Source organism: Zootermopsis nevadensis, unplaced genomic scaffold (assembly GCF_977971745.1).
Source record: "Zootermopsis nevadensis isolate Lab colony 2312 unplaced genomic scaffold, Znev_1.0 Znev_ptg000028l, whole genome shotgun sequence".
NCBI classification, from domain to species: domain Eukaryota; kingdom Metazoa; phylum Arthropoda; class Insecta; order Blattodea; family Termopsidae; genus Zootermopsis; species Zootermopsis nevadensis.
Window position 1 is genome coordinate 13,718,557 of NW_028259160.1, and position 20,449 is coordinate 13,739,005.

The window sequence follows — 20,449 nt, forward strand, 5'->3', positions numbered from 1 at the left end:
CAACAATAAGTCTTCAGGTGAACTTATACTTTTTTTCAAAAGGAGCTTGCTGTACAAGAAAATTATAACATGGCAAACTAAGATCTCACTGAGAATACCAGTGCTAACACAGTAAATATAAAAAAAGTCACACAGAACACATGGTACAGATAAGCTAAAAGGTCAGAAGTGTTTCAAGCTGTTAAAGGAACTATGAACGGGGACTATGTTACAATTACGTACTCTGCTGCTTTCTGTAACATGACAACACCCTAGACCAGGGGTGGCCAACCCAAATGATCTTTCGGGCCACTTTGGAAATGCATCATAACTCCGCGGGCCACATATAAAATTATATATCCCCATATTAGATTTAGATACACTATAGACATTTGGCACTTAAGAGTGAAACATAGAACCTGTTATATTAGATGTTCCAAGATGCACGCGCATCATGAGTTCGCAGAATATAGTTTAATTATTCTGCGAACTCATAACTGTAAACTCATGAATAAAACAGGCAATATCTGTCATATATTCGCAAGAATATTATTTTAAAATCAAAGTTAATTTTTTCTCATAATTTTGACAGATAATTTTTGAATATATGGATGCACAAATAATGTATTTTTTTAATACATTGGTTTTCACTACTTTGGCCATTATAAAATAAATATATTTTGTAAAAGTGTGATGAATCTCGCGGGCCGCAAAAATGTTCAAGGCGGGCCACATGCGGCCCGCGGGTTGGCCACCCCTGCCCTAGACTGACACCAACCTCAGTCACAGTTAGCTGTTGCAAGTTTGCCTAAGGCAAACATTGTAGTTACCATCTTCAAGGTTAATACATAATGACTGGATATTTATGGAAGCCTTATATAGAGCAGATAGTGGGTGGTGAGTTGATGGTGCTTGTTGGTGGACCAGAATGGTAGGCTACAATCAAACTGGACTAGAGCATATGCTTTTCCATTATAATCGGCACCACCAAATCCAATTCACCACCCACTACCTGCCCTATATAAGCATTCCAAGTCCTAGATACTAGTGCACATTTCAGAGTCATAAGTATGTGGATATTATTTATTTTGTAATTCTGCTTTGTATGTTTTCACAATCCTTTGATCACTTCAATTAACCGACAAGACTATTTACTTATGGTTTAATGACATTGTTAGTAGCTTAGACTGTATTCAATGATAGGACAATTAATAAATAATGAATTGGAAAGGATATGGAATGAAGTGATCATGTCTTAATTTAAGGTACTATTCCAGTATCTGCCTGAAGGGACTGAAGAGAATCATAAACAACTTCAGTCAGGAGAGCTGGTCTCTGGAATGAGATGTTAACCCGGAACCTCGTCTGTGTAATACAGTCAAGTATAGTAAGGGTACTGATTTATACAAGCACACTGTAATAGGCGTTTCCTTAATTCAAATCAGATAATATTTTTAAATTAAGTCCTGCATGGAATATGAAACAAAAATATATGTAGTGAACAGTTTCTGTTACATAATTACCATGAAATTAACTGCTTATTGCTGTACTCTTGCAATATGAGTGATAATGGAGGCTGCTTCACGAGCCGTATCCAGAGATGAACAGCGGCAAGTACAGAATGTTACAGGACATTCTGAGTGTTCCCTGAAACAAAACAAGCAAAATATTTGTTTGTTTCCTTTCTTAAATTACCTTACAGCAAATGACTCAAATAAGCATACCAGAATCATTATAATCTGGAAAGTAGCATAAATAGAGTCCTAAATGTCATCTGTGATCACTTTACTTGGATTGTAAAAATCATACCTGAACCAATGAGTCATGTGGGCTGCATGTCCACCATGTCGACATGACTGACAAAATGTGAACCAAGATGAAAATTCTGCCATTTTATTATTGGCTGTTGATGAACGCCCATTGCTGTTCATACTATTATTGTTTTGCAGCCCAGAAGGTGTCCCCATGTGGACTAGACAGATGGCACAACGAGGCAAAGGCTTGCGACACTGGGGACACGATGACATCTGCAAAATATTGCTTGAATGTTTTGGAACATCTAGAAACTTGTTGCATAACATCTCTTGTTTCGCTATGCACAATTACAACTGAGAAACATCGTTAATCATACTCAGCAGACATTACAGATTATTAACAGTATTTGTACACTGGAAATCACAAAATACAGTCAGTACAACAATTTTTATTAAACTAAACTGCAATTAAATAAACTATGAAATAAAACTCATCCATTAAAAAATTTCTGTTTAGATATAATTTACTGTGGTGCTTATTCTGCTCAAAATTGTGTTCTCTGCAAAGAAAATTAGAACTATACACAATACGCATATTCTTTGTCACCATTTTGAGAAACTTATACTGAAATTACATGCAACTGTACACTGTCCATTGTGCTTAAATCACAGAACCAAATTTTTTAAAACACAAAGTCTGAATTTGTGTGGCTGGACTTTTTCTCAGTACTATATACAAAAGAATAAGAATCTTATTCTCTAACTCATTGTTCAGAGAATGAGTTTGAAGTGAAGTTCCACCCACCTAACTAAAGATACTGGTGGATACTGACCTTAAGTTTCTGTGAAGTTGCTCCTAGACGAGCATAGGCTCCTCTGTTTCTGATGATTCCCTGCATTTGGGCTGAGATGCTCTTGCCACAAAAGTTACAAGACACAAATATTTGCTGTGGTGCTTTGTCATTTGGAGAGCAAGCATTAAGTAATATATCAAAATGGGCTCTTTGATTCCATAGGCGCCAGGCATCGAGCAGAACACGATAGCTGCAAATATAAAAACAATAACCTCATTTATTTGGTCAATTTATTCCATGTTCCATATATCTGTACAGTTCTACCCTCATTGGGTAGGCCAAAAGATGCTACCAACACATTCTGTTTTCATAATTTCTTTCCTTTATTTTAATATTGAGATCCTGTGATTTCAGTTTAATGGACAATAAAAAAAGCACCACTGGTGAAAAATTAAGTGGAGATCCTGGTTATAAACATAAGCCTGTAATATCTCATAATAAAAGTAAAAGTATTCAGTGGAACTGAGGGTATATGCTTATAATACTTCTCACACATATTTGATGGGTGCCAGTCAGGGAAAAACTGTAAGTCAGTGAGCCAACAGCTACTGCAAGGGAGTTACAAAATTTTGACTAGTACAGTTAACTGCACACTAACAATTTAATCACTCTCATAAAACAAATTCTGTCATGTACACTGTACTTTGTACATTACCGCTTTCTTGTTTGCCTGTTTCTTGTTTCACTGTAAGAAACACACAAGCTATATTATATTATAGATGCAGGAAAAAGGAAAACAAACAAAATATTGACCATATAAATGAAAGTCCCTTGTCCTATATTTGGCAGCTGCTTTGATTACAAATCTGACACCAAAGAGTGATGATTACAAACAGTACAACATGTATGTAATCATTCAAATCATTGGCCACAAAAAAAAAATATATATATATATATATATATATATATATATATATATATATATATATATAATGTAATACTGTTCAGTAAATGGTATGAAAAACGCTGCTTCTAATCCTGAATTTTTAACACTATTTTTTATCCCTCTAAGCATGCATGGTGAAGATAGCAGATACCCTCTGTACCTATCAATCCAGTTTTGAACTCTTGAGTCAAGCAGCAATTCCCGTGGGAATACACGGACAGCCAACAAGCTGACACTCTGAACATCACGTGTCACATCCAGGTACCTCTGAAGGAGCTGAACACCGTCACTGCTTGTCCCTAAACACAGTACAACCAGAACACTTAATTTGCAAGAGCATACAGAAATACTACTCCTAGAAAACCTAATATTAACAATTTGCATGAAGACCAAACCACTAATATTGATGCGAGTAAAGTAAATAAAGCTGTCCCCAGTACACACAATGAAGGTGCTTGTGGGAAGTAACAAGATATAGCTCCTACTTGTTCTTCACCTTGGCTCCATATGAGGAAGAGTGGTCAGTTTCATGCCCCAGCCATGCTTTACCCCTAGGGGGGAAGACCCCACCAGTACAACAAACCATCACACATAAAATTCTTTTTCAACATAAGTCGAAACAATGTACCATGAAAATTGAAAAGACAACAAACCTGTAAGTAAGATTCCAGCCAAGTCTCCTTCCTCAGTCAGTTTGGCTGTTAACTGCTTCAGATACTCATTAAGTTTCACATCGGAAAGGAAAGTACAGGCAAAGGCAACCCTGTCCTCCACAGCAACCCCACTTTCATTCTGAAACGAAAAGTTCAATATATACATCAATAATTACAACCCATATTCACTTTGCTTATCTGTGGAGAAATATTTAATTGTGAATGTGATTATACACAGCAGATATTCTAATACTAACAACTTCCATCATGATAATGTTTATGCATCATCATTATGTAGGCTCACCAGCACATTCTCATAGTTGTCTGCTTCAGCAGTGAGAAATGCAAATGTTGCTCTAAGGTAGGGCTCCGACAACCGGGAACGAGAGGCAAGACAAAGCTCACGCCACATGCTGCTTCTGTCATCAGAAAATCCTGAGAAAGATAATTAATATGGTATAAATATACAGTAGAATGTTACTGAAATGAACATCAAGTTGAGAACAATCAGCGATTTACAATAATCTATTCACCTGACAAAGCCATAGCCACAATATTCAGGTTTGAAGGCAGCTGTTGCTTATTCTGTGACAGAGCTGCCCGATTTAAAATGTCAATAGCCTTGCGTAGTTTCATGTTAAATACGGCAATTGCAGCAGCTCTTGTATACAACCCCTCAGACTCCAATCGATCCAAGAATGAAGTCAATGATGATTCTTTGTCAAATTTCCAGCCACAAAGCTGCATTGCCTTTTCACGATTTTCACTCCTGGAAAATCAGATTCTGTCACAAAATCTCAATACATACAGCACAAAATGAGTAGTATTTTTCATAATTTAATGTTTTTCAGCCACACACCAGTACAATTCCCTGACATTCAACCTATTACAGCAAAATCTTTCATAACTTCTTCTGCTATAAAGAAATGTTTCACTACACGCAATTAATTTCTACAGAGCAATACATGTTTACAATTCAAATGGGAGCTAATAAGTGATCCTACTTTGTGTGGTCTAGATGCAATGATTTTGAGCACTTCCAAGTATAGTTCTTAATGGAACTTGGAAGAACAGAATATAACAATCTTTCATAGCCTATTATTATCAAAATCAGTTAAAAATGGGTAAATGAAATTAAGAAATCCAATTGCTTACAGCAGGTTTCAAAGTCACTTTCATGTGCTCTGGTTTTCAATTTTTAAACCTCCAATGAGCTTTCTATTTGGTGGCTCAAATGGGTTCTGCAAAATGTCAATTTGAAATGTTTAGCTTTAGGGCATGTTTGATAAATTACTGTGAACTGATTTCCGGGGTGAAGAATGATGGTAAGTTTATGCTGAATTACACTGGCAGACTATTTCTGCTACTGTCATCAATCTCACTTCTTCGTAATTAGCAGTCGAGGAGAAATGCTGAATCTCTTATGAAAGACAGGTTGATGTAAAAGTAGTAGTTTGGGCCAAACATGCCTTTCTACAACACTTCCAGATGGAATTAAGGTCTGAAACTAAATACACATATCAAAGGTCAGGAGTTTATGCCCTGAAAAATTAGAGACTTTCCATACAAAACACTGAAATACAGATCAGAGAAAAATATCGTAAGCTATTGAATTAATAATAAAAGCGTGTAAAATAATCACCTGTAAATCCGTACAGTGTTGATTGACTTCCCTAGATCTACCCAGGGTTTACTTATCATTTCAGATCCATCTGTCTCATTACTGTCAATTTTCAGGACACATCTAAACATACAAAGTATAATTATTAACTCTAAATCCCTATATTAGTTATATTGAGGTGATTAAATACTTGTTAAAAACTCCATTTGAGGATGTAATTGTATTTTCACAACTAGGCTTTTCTCTTTTCATTTCTGTATGGCATTCTGTTGAGTGCTGTATCAGAATATACTATGAATGACCCACATAAAGTGGAAACATTTTAAGAGAAAGATATTTCATTTCAACTATCATTACTACCATAAAAAATCAATTAGTTTATTTTTCCTAGACGAACTGTCAGTGAACTTACACATATTTTTGGACATTTTCCTTTATCTGTTGGGCAAAAAAACACACATTTCAGGAGCTGGATCTGCTTCTAAAATTTGTTTAAGCAACAGATGAAAGAAAATTTTCAAGAATTTGTATCAGTTTAATGGCACACCTCATCTAACAAAACAAAGAATACATATTTTATATGTGTTGGATACAAGTGGTTGCTTTCACATATATATATACATACAAACTTGTGTTAGTCTGGCTACTTGGCTGAGAGATTTAGACTAGCATTTAAAGTGGTAAAACCTGAACACAAACCTCATTCAGGGGTGTATGGTATTTCAATACATGCAGCCATCACCCACACTGCTGACTGTCAAATCTCACCTGATGCCTGGAAGCTTGCTGTCAACACCTCGCATACTTCCATCTTCCACAAGTGACCTACTAAGGTATAGCCAGTGCCACAAATTTTTCAACGATTCCTCTTCCGCTAGATCACCATTCTGCCACAGCTCAGGCTAAAACATTTGAAGGCAATGAGAGATAATAAGTACTTATGTATGATGCGTGAATAAAGTATGTGTGCTAATTCATATAAAAGAGACATGAAGACGGAAAAAACTTTAAACATATCATATTGATATGCCATATTGAATAAAGTTGTGTAGATGGAAGGATATGTTGTATTATTTGTCATCAAAAACATACTACTTACTTTAAGTCCATAATCATTCAGAGCCCTCCTCTTGAATATCACTAAGATGTCATCAAGGGAGTTAAACACAGCAACTTTATCATTAATAAGTTTCAAAATCCAACGGCCATGTGTCCATACAATTTCGGTATTTGGAGAACAGTTGATTGTAATTCTTTCAAACACGACATAGTCTGTTATGGTACCTGAGAGAGCTATGGTTAGCAACCTATTTTCATGTGTTGGATGCCAAGAAAATGATGTTATGTTATTTGCTGTACCAGGATGCACACTTTGCTCCTGAACAAAAGGCTCAACTTCATCATTGCCAACAACAGTATACTGAATATCATGCAAATGTAAACTAGTGCTGTCTCTTAATAAAGATCCCAGGAGATTGTGCCTGTAACAGGAAAGGAAATTTATTTTTTCAATTAACTTATACCACTTGGATTTATTTTGGTTTATTTAATAATGTTTTTCAACTGCAGTGAGTATACAGCATCAATTTGAAGGATGGTGCTAAATGATAAAATGGAAAGAATACTATAGGAAGCATTTATTGCCCCCCTCCCCCCAAACCTGGCTACATAACCAGCCCATCTAAGCCTTTCAGATTTCACTATCCTAACAATTTTAAATGACCTGTTTTGTATTATTACTGTTATTGTTATTATAATTGTTCTTCTTTCTAAGGGAAAGTATTTAAATTGAAAGAAAAGTGAGGTACAAGATAGTTCCAAAAGAGAAAAGTATCTTGCACATGGGCATAAATGTCTTGTATGTTGGATTTGAGATTTTCATGGCAGTTAGTCTGAAGATGGTTCTTTTCTGAGTTGTAGCGTGGTGTAGTATGGTAGAAGCTTACCAATGTTTCAAAGGTCCTTGGTGTCTCCATCATCAGGGCCCATTGGTAAACTTCTACCAGACTACATGGCACTACAACCCAAAAGACAGCCATCTTAATCTTGTATGTTATACCAAGAATTTTCACACCAAACACCTACAGATTTAGTTCAACACAGATTCTGTAACAATCATCATATTGTGAAGGATATACTGACATTTTATATATGCATATAAATGTTACATAACAATCTGGAACTGTACCTGGTTGGACACCATAAGACCTTAATAACTGGTTTACTGTGGATAAGAGTAAGAACTGGTTTTTCAAAATTCCTTGTGTCCCATACAGATATTTGATTCTCCACAAAAGATGCTAGCTGATGATCATTGTGAGGATCAACTACAAGCCCATATACAGCCTTTGTTGGCGTAGAATTAACTGCCTTGTTAGAATCTGAAATGCATATTATATAATTACATATTTCAGCATATTTCTGAACAAAAAGTCAACATCTGATTACAGCTAATCTTATATCCATATGAAAGCCCTAATCATGTGATGGTCCATTGGTTGTCAGTGCTGGTCTTCTGGGCTGTAAATCCATGTATTTTTCTCCAAAAATGGTGGTATCAACCTGCAAGTCCACATGGCTTTACAACCTAGAAGACAAACACTGACATCCTCACTGCCATGAGAACCTCAGATCTAATCTATTGGTTGGGTCATCACATCCTCAAAAATCTCCATGGTTTTCTCCATTTTTTTTTTCAAATGACATTTGTGGTTCGGTGTTCTGAACAAAAGTGAGTGATATACTGCAAACTATATTTAATTATAAAAATGTTGTCTGAAACCATTATTTTATTTGGAGAATATGAAATGAAGCTTCTTAAAATATTACTTCTGGTCTTCAAGCTAAGTACTGAACTTCACTGGCAAGCAGATTAGTAGTTCCCTTTAAAGCACCAGACAACTTTTCTACAGTAGTTTCAGAGTAACATTCTGTACTCAAGTCCTATTACAACATTCCAACATTAAATTTGATAACAATTTCATAAGCACTTATACTCTTTAAAGAAACTGAACTGAAATTAATGAATTTCATAAATGTACCTCGAAGGTCAACAAGTTTCAGATGTTTGTTGTTCATGCCAATAATGAGACTCCTAGACTGAGTGTTGAACCACGCAAGAGAATGAGCTGTTTCTGACAGACCAAGCTCTGCTACTGGACGGGCCAGTTCAAGTGCTTGTGATGCAGCATGATGCTGATACGAGACACTTGGCATGCCTGTTCTTCCATCTCCATGATGAGGGCACTTAAGTACATCCCACAGGAGCACCGAGTGGTCAGCCTTGTACTTGTCCAGACCTGCAGCTATAAGATTGGAATCCACAGGGTTCCAAGCTACAGTGTTACACTGTCTTGCATGTCGTGGCACTGGAATCAAAATCAAACCATCATTTTTCAATATACTGGAGTTCTCTCTCCATTCCAGCACTGAAAGATATAACTCATAGTATTATATGGATTATGATAAGTTCATCAGAGTCTAAGAAAACATTGTAATGAAGTCTTCTCAAGTGATTCGTTGCATCAGCATTACTATTATCCACATAGACACAACTTGCCTGAAATGACATTAAGTGCAACTGTTGTGTATAAATAGATGAAGACAATGATGATGATAATAATAATAAATAATGTATTTCATAAATAGCTGCTGCACTATGTACCTCAGGGGCAAGGTTTGTCTCAGGTTCATAGAAGTAAATACCCTGAAAAAGGTGAATATATGGGATAATAATAACAACAATAATAACACTTCAGAAAATTTCACAAGACACTCCTGTATAATTTTTTGGACCCTCTCTAAGACTCCATTATGAGGCACTGACCAAAGACAGCTGAAAGTCCAAGAACACTTCACTGCATTCAATTGCCAAGAAAGCCTCAAATCTTACATAAAGATAAGAATGTTGACATGGTAAAAATGCATATATCAAGCAACATAAAAAGTTAAGACACTCACACATAGATATCTATACCCTAGTAACTTTTGTCAGGTCTACCAATTATGGTACAAAGTTTAGCTTCTCCTCTCAACAATTAGGCCTATTTTAAAAATTATTACCTAATTCTTTGCCTGTGAGTCCAAGTGCATCAAATGCAGTAGGGCCAAAGGTTGTGAGAACTACTTTCCCATTAGCTTGACCAATAGCCAACAAAATGTCAGGTTCTGGTTGTGGGTAGATGTCAACACATTTAACATAATGATGATTGGAGTTCGTTGCCAACAAGTTTGCAGCTGTTGTATCTGATACCTTTGAACCTAATTTAAAAAAATGCATTAGTCTTACATTCTAAAAAGCCGACTGTAATGTATGTCACTGGTGAAAATAATATTGCGGCCCTACATGCTAATTTCGTAGCATCTTTCAGAGAAGCTACTTCATACAGAAATATCTCCGTTCCCCAAGTAATGAATTTATCAGGATGAACTGGAGACCACTGAACTTCTAGCCTCACTCCACTCATATTTAATATGCAGGCATGAACATGTTTTTCTGAAACAAATTAACACGTATAATAACAAATCAGGAGGCATCACATATTATACAAGCAGGTATTATTATTTACAATATGGTCGTACATTATACGCATCTCGTAATTTACATCTCCCTTACCTAGAACACTGAATTAGCACTTCCGTTTAGCGGTTAACTATGATTACGTCGTCTTCAGATCACCAACACTGGAAAGTGTACATCCTGCCATCTATCCCCCCAAATAGTGACAACACAAAGAGTGCCCAATTGCTCAGTCGCTACAGCGGCTATTATTCAACCGAAACATTCCCACAACCGACCTCAACAACGCAAACCAATTCAAAACTTACTCCTTCTGAATATAAAAATGACTGCATGTGGCTGATTTCACCCATCTCATGACCATTTGGCAGTGACCGCTACTTCCTAATGAGGGTTCCTCACAAAAGTTCAGCTATATCAATCTACTATCTGCTTATTTAAATGTCATAACAAACTACTTCATAGCATGGGCAAACTTGAATGGAAAATGTTTTTATCAAACATATTTGAACTCAACCTTTCTTTAACCACTTACTCTACTACATAACATAGATCATATGGGAATAGGTGATTTAAATTCTGATATTATGAAGTTGCCAGCTGGACTTACACTACAGGGTTAATAGTTTGGTGATAAGCTAGTGTGAACTACCACCAGCTAAACCACACATAAGTTGTGACACATGGACAACAATGGTTAAACCAACACAAAACATTTTTCAGTCACTTCAATGTAGATCAAGGATATCAAACCATGTGCACCAGTGTAGTTTGGCATATGCATTCTGTACTATGCAGTTTTTATATAGATGTATATTCAGAAACCTGTCTGAAATGGGATACTGGGTTCTTCTGCAATCACTTTAATTTGAAAAGCATTATGTGATATTAATATATCCGGCATGTTAGTCATACATATGGCTGTATGTAAATACTCAGTAGGCAAAATAAAAATGTTTTCCATGGTTTATGCCAATATTTTATCAAATCTGGGCCAACAGTTACCTTGCTCGTGAACTGTAACCTTGTAGCTTCTCAGTAGTTTATTATTTAATGCACAAGTTACAGTACACAAAAAGTTTAATGTTCCGAGTACTGAATATCATCACCATACTGAAGACAAATAACTACCCTCTGACATAAATAATCCAGACTTCTTAAGACCGTTATGTCTGATATTTGTTAACATTTTACCAATAAAATCTAATTGAGCCATCAGCCGGGTCAGATGATTGAAACTTGCTAATGTTTTAGGGACCATCTGTCCTCATCCTCAGGAATACTCATACTCATGAGCAGCTCTGAGATAGTCCTTGAAACATCTGCAAGTTTTAATCATCTAACATTATTGATGGCCCGAGATTTTATTAATGACAGCAGCTGCTGTGAAAGCTTCACATTAAACAACATTTTTTATTCTTCTATGCTGTGGCACTTCCACAAAATTAGCACAAATAACATACTCTCACAGTTAAGATTTTCCATATTTCAGCTGTATTAGTATGTTCTTGCAAGTTATGGCTCAGAGGAGATTAAGTGCCACATTATTATTCTGAAACAATGTCCAGTATGGCATTTTTGTGAAAGAATACATATAATTTCAAAATAAAATCTGGAAGTTTCCACTGTATTAAGTGCATTGTGTAATAAATAAAAGGCTTCTGGAAATTTTCTCCTATACAAGCAACTAACATCTGATCATTAGGGAATGCGAGGATACAATATATGATCATCATTTACATAAAAGTCTGATAATTCTTCTGCCAATTTCTAACACCATCATTTAAGCATTATATGACAGATAAAACTGTACATACCTTACCTGACATATCACATATTACTTTAGCACATCTTTTTCCTCTTTCTTGATATATCTTATTTTAAGGATTTTTAATTTCTGCACATTATTTTGGGAGGGGCAAGTTTTATAATTTTACCAGGTTTCCTTATAACCTCAATGTGATTATGCATTGTTAAACCAATCTATGCTTTGTGTCTCCCTCCATCATTAAACTTGCCTCATGTTTGTCCTCTGCATAATGATGGAAAACTCACAGTGGTATCTGCATCACAGCTAGCTATATTCACATATGTGTCCACAGCCAGTAGGGCATTGCTTGTTGACTTGCCACCATTCCTGCAAGTGGGCAAGATGTCCTCCATGGGAGCAGCCCTGACACCAAGCATACAAGCCACGCACAACTTGGTGACATACACTGCACATTGCACATTCTGAACTGTGGCAGCGGTCACAGAGCCATCCCGTTCGCTGCAAGAGTTTGCTACAATGTCCACAGCTTGTGTGTACTGTTGTGGACTGCTGGTTTAACTGCATCACACTTGGGATCCACGCAAGCTGAATCACCTGGGATCAATGAAGAAAACAAACTGTTTGCTGCCTATAGCATAATAATTACTGACTAAATTAGAATCACAAGTAGCACAGATGCTATTTGTAACTGACTAACTAGATGGCTTACAGAACCCGAAGGTTCATCACCTATGTCCTCCACCGGACCCTACCCAGGGCCAACAAAATCCAGTCTCTCATTTGTAACTCCAGTGATTAAACACTAGCCCATGATGGGATTCATGAAGGCAATTTCACATTACAGCAGCGTTCTTAAGCTGTGCAGTTTAGATTTATTGTTTAGAGGTTAAACCTATGCAGTGCACAGCATACAGTGAGGTTCAGTGAATAAAAAATAAAGTGGTGGTGTTGGGGGGGGGGGGGGGGGGTCAAATTCCATGGTATTCACAAAGGCCTTTTGTCACATTTTGAACCCCAAAATTGGACAGCCATCTCTTGTCAGCTGCTTGTAATTGTTTATTCAGTATATATGCAGGAACCTTCCATATTTGGAGGCCATGGCTTCTGTCTGTAACCAGAGGATATGCCATGATGAGAAGAGATCACTTAACATGGATTCTACACATACACATTGAAAACCAGTTGGGACAAAAGACATTTTAAGAGACTAAAGGTCCTCATGATGATGAAAATGTCAATCTTCAGCCCTGAAGGTGGAAACAGTATTTTCTCTGAAACACTGGTACCCACCATATGATATCACAAACCAGAATATTTACCTGTGTACCCACATCCCAAAGTCGATACCTTGTCAGGGTATCCAGGTATCCTAGCAGCCACTGTTCTTGAGTTGCTTCATCTAACGTAGTGAGACTTCGCCGCTGGTCTCCAAGAGCTAATAAAACAGATGCTGAAGTCTGAACATCCCCGAGAGATGCATGATGTTTCAACATTTCCACCATGATATGGCTTGGATCCCATAGTCCAATTTGGGGTACAGTTGTTACATTCAGAAGGGAAGATGGCTGGTCTTCAACAGTTACAGCCTGAGAATCTGAAGTGTGAATCAAACCAAGTATTTAATTATTTCCTGAAATGCCAGAATTACAGATTCTGATCACAGCAGCAAAAGCCCAAAAAGAGACCTTGTCAATGGCCAGTTCAGTCTATCCATGTCACACTTATGAAGTTTCAAATACCAATACAAATGAAAGCTTATTTTCATACTGAATAACTGATATGCTCTGTACACCCATCCTGATAAAATGTATAATACATGGCTACTTGAAATGATATCTAGTACCTACCAGGATTATGGTCTGCATGCTAAATGTGACATTTTGTCAGCTTAGACAGAACAGCGTAATTTTCAAGATATTAATAATTAATTTACTACCTGTTCCTGCACCACAAACAGCAGTCATTTTAAATGGTTACTACCATGTACAACATACAGAAGTGATGGATTCCAAATATTTAAATCAATTGATTTGTTGGCATTTCAATACAACATAGTGAAACTTTGATTTAAAATATAAATTACCTGGTCCATTTGAACAAATAAATTTCTGAGATCTGCTAGAGGTGTGAGTGAATTTCACTCTATATAAAAATTACCATGATCATTTAGATCTGGTGATCCATGATTTGGAAACTGCTCTGGTGGTGGTGAACGATCCTGAATCTCATGCCTCAAGGGAAATGCTTCGCTTGGAAGCGTCCAGTCCTGCTGCACCTGAGCATCTAGCAATATGTGTGATCCTCCAAGCAATCCATTGCTAAGGCTCATTCCCATCATACCATTATTCATTCGGTCAAAGTCCACGCTTAATGGATCCATTTCTCCGTCACCAAAGAAAAAGTCTCCCTGAGGGATGGACAGATTTCCCAAACCAATCCTCCCATTAAAATGTTGTTCTGGAGTTTCATCTGTTTCAGTTTCATCTTCCCCTGCACTCATTGCACCCCCGGGTGTCTCTCCTCCACCACCACCAAGTAATGAGTGCTGATCACCATCTCCACCTACACCAGTACTGATGGGTTCTGCCCCTGTGCTGGTTCCTAATGTTGTCTGCGGAACACCCAAACCAGTTTCCTCTCTTGATACATTTCCAGATGGAGTTTGTTGCCCAAAGTCACCCACTTTGCTACTATATAGCGTCTTCACAACACTCCATACCAGACTCACCTGCAACCAGTACAAAGAGGTAAATTTTAACTGAGAAAAAATTTGGAACTACAGGCTACAGGCATAAGGAAAACCAAGCTTTATGATTCTTCCTAGATATTTTGTCTAGGTATCTAGAATTACATGACAAAACATTGTTTCAGTTCAACTGATCAAATTCATTTCATATACAGTTACAGAAGATCTCAATGCAACCAACCACATGTATAATACTTTTAAATACAATGAATGAAAAGATCAGAGAACTGGATAAGCAGAACCCCTAAATTTGTCCACTATGGAAACTCTCTCAAAATGGGTGAAATGTGTCTAGCTTGCAATGAGCTACTTACATGTTGTCTGTTAAGATCCTTGGCTACTGCAGCATTATGATCACAAATATCTGAGAGAGGCCGACCAGTCAGGATGTACCTTCGGGCACATTCGTGGAAACATCGCATCTCCCGCGGATTCTTACTCAAGAACCGGTGCATGACACTGTTCACCTGGCAGAATTGTTCACTATGAGGGGGAGCCTTTCGAAGGATACCAGACAGCTTGGCTGATCCTCGCACTGGGTTCATGTTTACTTGACAAGCATAGGCCACATCTCCTTTGCTGTTCAGAGATATTGCCTGAGGGTTTGCTTTGCTGGCTGGGCGTGTTGCATCTTGGAACACATGTTGGTACAAGGTGCAGTCCTGAATACAAAATGGAATACATTATACTACTTCGTCCATATAATAAAATTTCCCTGAAGCAACTGAAATTTATCAGCTGGTGAAGAAATTCTTGTATGTTGACCACTATGTTTGCTAATCATACCCAAACATGATCCCACTTCATTAACTATAGGAAGCAGTTGTGGTTAACATAATGTAAAATTTAAGCACAGTATTTCTCTCATCAGTTTATGTTTACATGAATAACTCTGCTTATATTATGTGCCATGGAAATTTACATCAAGTAGTGAAATAACTTTTTCTCATCTTATAATGCTTAATTATTTAAAGACCAGTGCTTTAACATTCAGCAACTATGCATTTGACCATATAGTATATTTATGGCTTCTGTATGACTCTCAGCAAAAACAGTGATTATTTTCTTGTATTGCATTGACAAACTCAACTTTTAATGTAGACACATTGTGTTTTCTTTGCAAGAAGGACTGAATGTTCAGAGTTCAGATATTAATATCAATAAGCATGCTATGCAGTATAAATACATGCTATAAAAACCATAAGTATTACATCCAACATACAAGGAAAATTAATCTTACCTTTATGTGATATTTAACTAAATTATGTTTAGTCAATGCAACAAAATATGCATTTCCACAAATACATGGGGTCTGTTACACAACCGAAGTAAAAATTCAGAAATCTCACCCTGCTTGTTGACAGGAAGACATGAGGGTCACCTCTCCACGCAACTCCTGTAGCTACATCTTTATGTTCATTAAATGCAGCAAAGGGAATATATGGCCGTCTCACATCCCAAACATTGATGCTACAGTCTACCACCAGGGCACAGCTGGCAATGTGGTATTTCCGCTGAGGCCTCCATTTAATGTGTCCTACAGATGCAATGGTGTGTATTGTGTATTCAAGTGTTGGCTTGCCTGCAAGATCCCACACCTGCAATAAATGAGTGGAAAAATGTACATCAGAGAAACACAAATTTTTCAGATGCATTCTTTGTCATTCTTATACCAACTGCCAAACAAACAATGATAGACTCTGAGTACAGTTAAGGTAAAGTAAAAGCGAGCGTTCTTTCTTCTTCTAGCTTTTGCACCCGGAGATTTTTGTAGATTTCCTCAGTCTTGCCAAGCAAATGCTGACAATATCTTCAAATTGGTCACAAGCATTTTCATATCCTTCCCAATTCATCATTTATAACCATTCTCCCATTTAGCACTACAAAACCTACACAAATGAAAATTAGTTTAAATTAACTACAAGTAATTAATTGTAACAATATTCATTGCACAGTACAAAAAATGTCATTTTATTATGTAATTTTCTCCATTCTCCCCACACATTTTCCTTCTATCAATTACATTTTTACTCTGCACTTTGTTTTATAATAACACCAACATAAATTACTGTCCAATTTTAATACCATTGGTCTCAACAATGGAGTAACTGTTTATTTTTTACTTAATGACTAATGTAGTATGGCCTGTTGAAGAGTATGGGAATAAATAATTTTTGTGTTGAACAGTAATACAATTGACTACAGTATTATCTTTGTATACTGCAGTAAAATTACATTTATTTACAAAGTAAATCAAATGTGAATACATCTTCATGGCAACTGAAGTCAAATTCCTGCCAAATGCACCAACTGCCTGACTGCAGACTCCTGATAAACATACATTCTGCCAGACCCCACCATATGTGCCTCCACAGCCTCATTTGCAATTCTTTCTAGCACAGTAACCACCATCAGAACTTATTTTATTTTTTTCCACATTGCATGAATAGAGCACTTATACAGCCAAGCATGATTGACATTGGCTATTTTGTTAGGAGTACAACATTCCATGTCACTTATAAATGTTAGTAGCGCCAATGTGAAATGAACATATGGTTATATACAGTACAGATGTGAATAGAAGCAGTCACATTTATTTAAATGCTGCATTTACCAAGCAGGACTGAAACAGGCCCAAAAATCACAATCAGTAAACCAGGAGGTTTGAATAAGTACAAAACTATGCGTAATTTCACCTTAATTGTTTTATCTCGACTAGCAGTGGCCAGCCAAGTGACTTCAGGATGCCAATCACAGGCAAATATTGGTCCACTATGAGCTGTAAACTGCTGATAGCAACGATCAGGACGTCTCAGGTCCCAAAGCTGAACATTTCCATTTTCAGAAACAGCAGCAAAGGTGTGATGGAGATGAGGACTGAACTGAACATCACGGACACTTTCAGTGTTACTGAAATGGAATATTAGGCAGCACATTGTTACCTACTTAAATATTCAATGTCAGTGGTTTGGTGTCACAGTATATAAACAACATCAAATGCCATCTCTTCCTCTTGTCACAGCTACAAAAAAGTTGTGAAATTTAAAATTATGATAATTCCAATCATGAACATGAAGTCTATGTATATGAGAAATTACAGATAGGAATTTATGAACTTCATAATTGCTGAGACAGATACTTATATCATTCCTTGAAGCATTTATTACCTGTAAAATGTACGAGTGGCTTCTCTTGTTCGAAGATCAAAACATTTCATGGTCCCATCCTGAGAGCCAGAAATGAGCCAAGTAGGTTCAGATGTGTGGAAACTCACTTTGTTTACAGTTCGTTTATGGTCCATAAATACATGTTCCTGTTTTGATCGTGAAAGTCGATTCAGGTTCCACAGAACAACAGCACCATTTGTAGCAGCAGTTGCTAAGATATGGTCTGTGATAATAGAATGATTATTAAATATATGGACAGAAAGCGAAAGCTATTCATTTTGCTGACAGTGGTTTACTAATGAATTTCTATTTTAAATTACTTACACACAAATTTATAACACTGCCTAATGGGCACACAATACTTGTCTGTTGTACATGACTAGAACAAGAGTATTTTCATTCAATCGTATGTAAAGGACTCTTACTAAAGCTTACTACCATGACACAAATTTTTACTATATTACACAACTAAAACTGCCAGTATGCTTGAAGACCTTAGTGAAGTATTATATTTGTCTTACTGAACATACAAAAAGTCAATAACTATTTCAAATCTTTATGTTGATTAACATTTATTACATAAACACATCATAATCTTTCTGATAAAAACAAGTTTAATTTTAGAGTGGAAAACTGCCTACACTGAGAACAAAACTTTTGTTTATATTACATGCATTATCATACCTTCAATTGTGTTCCAAGCAACATCATTACAGGAAAAATTAAGATTAAGGTTCTTTCCAACTCTGAGATTACAGTTCTCTACAAATTCATCTTCTTCAATAGAAAATACTTTGAAAACTGTAAAATAAGAATTTCATTGTCATTCATACACACAATGGTATTAAAATGTAACAGACTTCTCCAAAATGGATGATAGATTTTGAAGGGTCTGTTTTGTAAAGGTAAATCAGGATAAAGATTTAGGCATGACAACATACAAATATCCAAAACAAGAGATCCAACAGTCTGAAGCTGATAATGTTTCTAGAGTTACCTACGGGAGGGATGTCCGTATGTTCTTACATAGAAGAAAAGTGATTTATTGCAGTTATAATGTTTATGTTGTTGGTTACATGCAGTGTCTGGTCTATTACTTTTTTGATGGCATCTTGAAAGTACAAGAAGGGAAAGAAGGTAATAGTAGTGAAGGAAAGCAAGACAATGACCTCTGGAAGTGGAAAATGAGGGATAGGTATTAGCAGCATAGCTATAAACATTTTTCATTAATTATCATGGAAGCTTACAAAAAAACACTGGATTTTACTGCTGTATAACTACACTTGAGAAGCCACAACTTCTCCCATACATGGCTATGCAATTTTTTGCTTCATAGTTTACTTTGTATAGGCAGAACATTAAAAGCCTGAATTTTTATGCTTGCTAACAATTCCACACAAACTACCTCACATGTAACCATCAGCAAACTAACCAACATTTATTCTCTTCAGCAGTAAATAGGATAAACCAAGTTTTCAGCACAGTCAAAACTTGGCAGCCCCCATAAAATACAAACACAACAATCCTCTACCCTGCAAGATTAAAGGTTCTCATGGCAGCAAGTATGATAATTACTTTCTTCTGGGATGAAGGGCAATCACCCTGATTATGGAGGCAGTAAGCAGTTCTGAAATGTCAGTCAATTTCTATGTGACTACATAATGCAACATCCCAGAAGATCATCTTCATAGTCGCCGCCGCAAAAACCTAAATTCTCAAGCAAGGATACTGGTCACAATTTATAATGCCGGAATACATTATAATAAAGGTGTTACCATTTCTCCCCGCAATGACAACCTGTGAATAATCTTTATTAAGTGCAAGCGCATTTGCAGGACCTTCCTGGGTAATGCACATAGTTCGAGACGACATTTTCTGTAATCCTGGTGCTGATTCTACAATTGGTAACACTGTAATGGATGTCAAATTTCAACTTTAACCTATAAAGCTCCTTAAATTGCGTTAAAACAAGTTTCTTGTTTGAACTTCACATGTTCTTGGTCTAACTACTGCCTTACGCAGTAATATGTGTCACAAATAAAATCCAGAGTATTCTATATATTCAACGTAAACACATCAACATTTTAACTGAAACTGTCACAATTCATTCTTGGTTATTCATGCTACATTTGTGTTTGGAACAGGTTATGTCACGGACTACCAAAGACGTTGATAACCTCTCACACTATACCAACATAACATATGGAGTGTTATGTCGCGTCCCAACTGTCAATAATGCCAACCCATCGTTCATCTCCAAGTAGAAACTGTACTTTGTAGCGATAAGATGGTATTAATGAACAGTATTATGGTACTACAGATGAGAGCATAGTTTGATATGGTGAACAGGATTGAGTAGAAATTTTGCAGAGGTAGTGGACTTGTCACCCACTACTCACAAATGCACACTTCAAAGACTAGGAAACCTCAGAAACAAGAAGAAGAATGATAACTGTCCTCTGAAATGTTGTTCCGAATAGTAGAAACTGACTGTCGTTT

General features: G+C 36.6%; 2 protein-coding genes across 4 annotated transcripts; both read right to left on the minus strand.

The window, feature by feature from the left end:
* Nucleotides 1–1,048: 1,048 nt before the first annotated feature.
* Nucleotides 1,049–11,154, minus strand: mio (GATOR complex protein mio). 2 transcript variants are annotated; one of them, XM_022070255.2, is made up of 15 exons: nucleotides 10,363–11,154; nucleotides 10,093–10,242; nucleotides 9,810–10,007; nucleotides 8,789–9,115; nucleotides 7,936–8,128; nucleotides 6,847–7,228; nucleotides 6,516–6,649; nucleotides 5,769–5,870; nucleotides 4,660–4,895; nucleotides 4,431–4,561; nucleotides 4,127–4,265; nucleotides 3,634–3,772; nucleotides 2,567–2,777; nucleotides 1,789–2,006; nucleotides 1,049–1,626 (listed from the first exon to the last, which is right to left on the minus strand). In XM_022070255.2, exons 2-15 carry the CDS (start codon nucleotides 10,211–10,213, stop codon nucleotides 1,518–1,520), a joined length of 2,640 nt encoding a protein of 879 aa, XP_021925947.1. In that variant the 5' UTR covers nucleotides 10,214–10,242; nucleotides 10,363–11,154; the 3' UTR covers nucleotides 1,049–1,517. The 2 variants fall into 2 exon arrangements, with proteins under 2 accessions (XP_021925947.1, XP_021925948.1); XM_022070256.2 differs by having other exon boundaries at nucleotides 10,329–11,154.
* A 137-nt stretch (nucleotides 11,155–11,291) lies between these two features.
* Nucleotides 11,292–20,158, minus strand: Wdr24 (WD repeat domain 24). 2 transcript variants are annotated; one of them, XM_022070258.2, is made up of 9 exons: nucleotides 19,726–20,157; nucleotides 18,635–18,751; nucleotides 17,951–18,173; nucleotides 17,480–17,693; nucleotides 16,133–16,381; nucleotides 15,098–15,445; nucleotides 14,195–14,765; nucleotides 13,357–13,631; nucleotides 11,292–12,631 (listed from the first exon to the last, which is right to left on the minus strand). In XM_022070258.2, the coding sequence occupies exons 1-9, from the start codon at nucleotides 19,820–19,822 to the stop codon at nucleotides 12,341–12,343; spliced, it is 2,385 nt and encodes a 794-aa protein (XP_021925950.2). In that variant the 5' UTR covers nucleotides 19,823–20,157; the 3' UTR covers nucleotides 11,292–12,340. The 2 variants fall into 2 exon arrangements, with proteins under 2 accessions (XP_021925950.2, XP_021925952.2); XM_022070260.2 differs by having other exon boundaries at nucleotides 12,492–12,631; nucleotides 13,385–13,631; nucleotides 19,726–20,158.
* Nucleotides 20,159–20,449: the final 291 nt, after the last annotated feature.

Coding starts and splice junctions, on each gene's coding strand:
- Wdr24 (XM_022070258.2), bottom strand. CDS start 19,822: ATGTCGTCTCGAACTATGTGCATTACCCAGGAAGGTCCTGCAAATGCG. Junction 15,446..16,132: donor TCTTCCTGTCAACAAGCAGG/GTGAGATTTCTG, acceptor TTTTGTATTCAG/GACTGCACCTTGTACCAACA. Junction 13,632..14,194: donor ACCAGATCTAAATGATCATG/GTAATTTTTATA, acceptor TTCACACTTCAG/ATTCTCAGGCTGTAACTGTT.
- mio (XM_022070255.2), bottom strand. CDS start 10,213: ATGAGTGGAGTGAGGCTAGAAGTTCAGTGGTCTCCAGTTCATCCTGAT. Junction 7,229..7,935: donor GTCTTATGGTGTCCAACCAG/GTACAGTTCCAG, acceptor TTCCTGTTACAG/GCACAATCTCCTGGGATCTT. Junction 5,871..6,515: donor AGCAAGCTTCCAGGCATCAG/GTGAGATTTGAC, acceptor TTGTATGTTTAG/ATGTGTCCTGAAAATTGACA.